Source organism: Echinops telfairi, unplaced genomic scaffold (genome assembly GCF_000313985.2).
Source record: "Echinops telfairi isolate 266 unplaced genomic scaffold, ASM31398v2 ScPeMD7_4;HRSCAF=17, whole genome shotgun sequence".
Classification (NCBI taxonomy): Eukaryota; Metazoa; Chordata; class Mammalia; order Afrosoricida; family Tenrecidae; genus Echinops; species Echinops telfairi.
This window is the reverse complement of record NW_022103900.1, coordinates 40,030,880-40,036,333: the sequence shown is the minus strand read 5'-3', so window position 1 is coordinate 40,036,333 and position 5,454 is coordinate 40,030,880. Positions and strand designations below refer to the sequence as shown.

Genomic DNA, 5,454 nt, shown 5'->3' with positions numbered 1-5,454 from the left:
CTACCTTACAAATCAGATTAGACCAGTGCATGTACACTGGTACAGATAAGAACTGGAAACACAGGGAATTCAGAATTGATAAACCCCTCAGGACCAATAACGAGAGTAGCCATACCAAGAGGGTAAGAGAAAGGTGTGGGGGGAAAAGGGTACCGATCTACATATAACCCCCTCCCAGGGGGATGGACAACAGAAAAGTGGGTGGAGGTAGACATCAGACAGTTTAAGACATGAAAAAAATAATAATTTATAAATTATCAAGGGTTTGTGAGGGAGGAAGGGTGGGGGATGGGAAAATGAGCAGATACTAAGGGTTCAAGTAGAAAGAAAATATTTTGAAAATGATGATGGCAACATATGGACAAAGGCGCTTGATACAGTTGATGTATGGATTGTTATAAGAACTGCAAGAGCCCCCAATAAAATGATATTTATAAATAAATAAAAATGACAATCTGGTTTAAAAATGTTCCTATCTTTCATGAACTTATCCTATTGCACTAGTGAATGACCTTCCAAAAATCCCAGCTGGGCGTTACTGTGAAATTGTGCAATCTTATGGAATTGTAAATGACATGTAAGAACCAGTTATTCCTTCAATAAATAATGAACTCTTTAATTGCCCAACAGGATTTCTAGGATTGTAAACCTTTATGGACGCTGCCTACCACAAACTCCCCTGAGAGCAGTGGGAGTTTGCAGTCCTGGTTTGCTTCAGTCAAGCGCTTTAACCACCTGCCACCAGGGCTCTTCTCACCAACCCTAGAGCACAATCCTCCTGGAACATTAGGAACAAGCAGTGATAGCCAACCTCCAGATGGCATGCCTAGAAGGAAGATGTATTTTGGGTTTAAGGGACAATCTCCATTTGAAATCATTGTAGTAAGAATATAATTCTATTATTAAATAAGAAATTATAGTAATAACAACCACTTTAGTTAGTATAATATTGCTATTTAGAATGCTCCTGAATCAATTTCTACTCTTGCAAATGATGTCTGTCAGCTTTGGGACATTCTGTGTTTACAGGCTCTGGGTGCAGGGGCTGAAGCATCTGGGCGCATAGCACGGGTCCATCTTCACCCTGCCCACCTGGAAAGTTGGGTGGGAAGGGGGCCTGGAGACTGCTCCAGCTTCTGAATTAATAATACTGATGGTTACCACTTACTGAGTCCCTGTAACACACACACACACACACACACACACACACACACACACACACACACCACCCAAGCCCTGCAGGCCTCATTGGTACTTCGCAGAGGAGATGAGTCTGGCTCAAGAAGCAAAGCACCTGTCAAAGACACACAGCAGTGAGTGGCAGGACGGTCGGAGTGCATCCAGCACCCCACAGGTCACTAACCTGTGAGTGACCTAGACTAGTCCTCAGTGTCCTCATCTACACATGCGTCCATTGACGAGATGGACGGACACAAGGGCTGCAACCATGGACTCAAACACAAGCACAAGTGTGAGGAACATAGGGTTGCTATGAGTTGGAATTGACTCACGACACTACCAACAACAACAACAAGTAAAGGACGACACCCCAATCCTTGATGAGGTCAGAATCACTCAGTAGATGCCCTTTGGACCGCCCTCCACCTGCCCAGTCTCCCACACGCTTCTCATTACCAGTGGCTTCTTGTACTCATTGGGTTTGATGCAGCGGATGAAGTAGGGTTGGCAGGTGGTCAGGATTTTCATGAGCTGATCCAAGGATTGCTTGAACTGGCCTGCCAGGGTGGAGGGCCGCTTGGTGGATTCTGCAGACTGTGGGCAGAAGGGGGAACACAGTGGAGGAGCTGCAGGATGTTAGCCTAGGGACACAGCTCATGTGCAGCTTAAAGAGGGCAAATGTCAAGGTCTTGCAGACCTGTGGAAGAGGAGGGCTATTCATTTCTCCAGAAACCCATCCTTCTCCCATGCTTCCCAAGCACCTACTGTGTGGAGTCAAGCTGGGTACTGGCTGTTATCATAGTCAATGAACGATGGTCTCTTGGAAATTTATACAGAACTCACACGTTCAAGGTCTGAGATAGCTGAGGTAAGGAGACCTGTGAATTTTTTTTTTTTTTTGTCCTTTCAAAAACTCATTTGACCCAGGGTTTCTCCTCCACGCCCTCCTGCAAGCACAAATTTCTGCAGGGACCTTCTCTGAGGTCCCAAAGGCCCAGGACAAGGTGGCAAGCCACACGTGTGTGAGCCCATCTGTGTTCCCACCTTCCCACCCCCAGCCAATACCCAGCATCTCGCCTGTTCTTCTGGGCTCCAAATCTGAGCTACTCTTATCCAGCGCCCAGTCCGTGCCTCCCGGAGTCCTGCTCCCTGTGAAATGGTGCCACCCCGGCCCTTGACATTCCTCCCGAGGTGATGATAGAAGAATAAAGTTGTATCAGGTGCTAAAGGCATCCTCGCCTGAATCCCAACCCATGAGCTGATTCGCTCGACTCTCTCCTCACTAAGGGGTCCAGGGTTTCTAGATGGCTCATTGGCTTTGCAGGTACAGCCAATGGTGAGAGATGGGGCATTGATGGGACGTCCAATGCTATCCCAAGGAGCGCCACGGGAGCTTCCCACCTTCTTGGACAGCAGCCTTCTAGTCCACTGCCAAGACACTCTCACCTACCCTTATACACAAATTCACCCTCACACACATGCACACGCTTATGTACTTACACACAGGCATAAACAGCACTCTCGGACACCCATACCGCACATTCATGCACACAGTCTCACACCCCCAAATGGAATTTTTAAAAAATTAATAAAGGAAGAGATGCCATCATATGACATGCCACTCACAAACAGGCACACCCATGTCCAAGTGCCCTTGCAGCTGCCCAATCTCTTTTTGCCCTGACTCAGAAGTTAAGACCCTGGGGAATGGGTCTTCATTGGTCATACCTGTCTGACCTCATGGTCCAGAGGCAATGTCTAGAAGGCAGCTGGAAGAGTGCTCACCTTGAAGAATTGGTCCCTGCCCTTGGCCTTGTTGATAGTTCCACCACCCAGCTTGGTCTCTACAGCTTCCAGCTTGAAGATCTCCTTCAGGAACTTGTTTTTGGAAGAGTGGACCAGGGCAAGGATATCTGTACTCAGAAGGTCTCGATTCTTCTCCAGGAAACCTGTCACGAAAGCAGAGCCCCAGCCCAAGCCAACTCAGCCATCACCCTGTCACGGTGCTTCTGGGGAAAAGAGGAGCCAAGTTCATTCTGCCAGGGTATCGCTGGGAACCTCCAACACAAGGAGTACCTTCTGAGTCAGGGCAAGCCAGCCTCCTCTGTTCTCATCTGTCTACACTACTGGGGCCACATCTACTGAGCATCTAATCTACCACCTCCACTCAGGACCCTGTCTTGTCAATTCTACATCCCTAAATCCATCCCCACTCTGAAGGTTACTATAACCTCCTTGTCCAAGCTGCAATCATTTCTTTTGCCAGAGTTACTCATGTCCCAGTTGCTCCTAGTGTCCCCTTCTTCCATCCAGCATCTCTGTCCTACCCACTCTCCATGCCCTTGCCAGAGGGGCCTTCATGACACCCTTATGTTGCCATGTCAACTTCCTGCTTAACACATTTCCTCTAATCCTTACTGCCACCATCTACACCTTCGTCCGCATCTACCCTCCACTCTCCCCTCACCTACCTGCACTCCAACCACACCAAACCACCTCCCAGAAGGTCTCTGTTTCCCCACATCTCCAGGTCTCAACCTTGCCTTTTCTTGCTCATCTACAAGGCCAACTCTTGTTCCCCCAGATGGGATGTAGGTGTCAACATCCCAGGAAACGACACAGACTTTCCAAGAGTAGCGTCTTTCCTTCGCTTCAGTGAGAGTCTTATTGTGTGTCCCCTTTCTCCATCAGATAAGACACTCTTTGGATGCCAGGACTCTGGTCTTTGGGGCCCAGAGGATGTAGGGAAGGGATCAAGTCCACCACTGACATGATCTCCGTCATCCTCATCACTGCCAAATACTTAGCAGTTGATTATTGAGACAGTAGGTGATGTGTGTATTCAAGGGGCCGTCTAGGTCTCATGGCAGTGTGATTGGTGAGAAAAGAAGAGAGGCGAGAAAATGAAGAAGCCCCATCACTCTCCTGTCACAATCCCTAGTTGACCGACTCCTGACACCTGGCAGCCAGACTGAATAGGGAGGCAGGAGACTCCTGCCATCACCCCATGTCCAGACGTGCCTCGGGGGACTGTGCCCTCCTCCATAGGGTCCATACAGAAAAGGGACCCTTTAGAGTCCCACTCTGTGCAACGAACAAGGGTGTGGGGTCTGCTTTCCTCTTCTGGGGGCCTGAATGGAAGGATGCAGGAATTAAACACCAAGATGAGGCTCTCTGTTCCCATAAAGACTTCCGGCCTTGGAAAGCCCTGGGGGCAGGGTGCATAGTGGGTTACTGATTGGGTGGCTAACCACAGGGTCAACGGTATTAACTGACCAGTCACTCTGAGGGAGAAAGATGCGACTTTCTACTCCTGTAGAGATTGACAGTCTCAGAAACCCACCGGGGCAGTTCTACTCTGTCCTACAGGGTCTCTGTGAGTCAGAATTGACTCAGTGGTTGTGAGATGAGCTGAAATCAACCAGGTGGCAGTGGGTTTCGTTTCTCTGTTTGTTTGGCTCTCTGAAGAGACCCTGGGTAGCACAAATAACGAACACACTCAGCCACTAGCGGGTTGAGTCAAGCCAGAACTGCCTCAGACGAAAGACCTGGACATCGATCCCTCAGATTAACCGTTGAACATGCTGTGAACACACGTTGGGCCTTCCTGTCTGAGGGTAGACTCCATGGCAACTGGTGCTGCAGTGCCGTGTTCTGCACACTGCTACACAGACAGCCCAGTGTGAGATTTGGGGAGGTCAAGTCAAGGGTGGGAATAGGGAAGGGAAGTCTGGTTCTCCTCTTTCTGGAGGAGACAGAGCAGTGTCGAGGTGAGGGAACTGCATCTAGGCCCCCAAAGGTGGGGGGCACATAGCGGTCATGGAGCTGGGAGCGACAGGGAATGGGTGTCACTGAGCGTTGACCGTATGGGCCACATTAAGAGGAGAGTGCAGCCCAGTGTGCTGTGGGAAGCCACCTTCTGCAGAGCGATGGTGGGAGCTCCTCAAGTGTGTCCGAGAGGGAAAGGAGGGTGGAGGCAGCCCTAGGCTCAATCACCTAACACAGTAGTTCTCAACCTGTGGGTCGCCTAAGACCATCAGAAAATGCATAAGTATTTCACAATATATAATTACATATTGTTTTATGATTAATCATTATGCTTTAATTATGTTCAATTTGTAACAATGAAAACACAGCCTGCATATCAGATATTTACATTATGATTCATAACAGTAGGAAAACTACAGTTATGAAGTAGCAACGAAAATAATTTTATGGGAGTGGAGATCCAGGGCCCATTGGTGGGCCACTGGGGATCCCCTTGCGGAGGGGTCT

The 5,454-nt window shown here is 48.9% G+C and overlaps 1 protein-coding gene across 1 annotated transcript in view; it reads right to left on the bottom strand.

Annotated features, from left to right (window-relative positions):
- MYO7B (myosin VIIB) overlaps positions 1-5,454 on the bottom strand; it is a 135,426-nt gene that overhangs the window by 45,937 nt on the left and 84,035 nt on the right. The window contains exons 14-15 of the mRNA XM_045298324.1: positions 2,965-3,128; positions 1,636-1,773 (exon numbers count right to left, since the gene is read on the bottom strand). Coding sequence (XP_045154259.1) covers positions 1,636-1,773; positions 2,965-3,128 — 302 coding nt within the window. The remainder of the gene's footprint in view (positions 1-1,635; positions 1,774-2,964; positions 3,129-5,454) is intronic.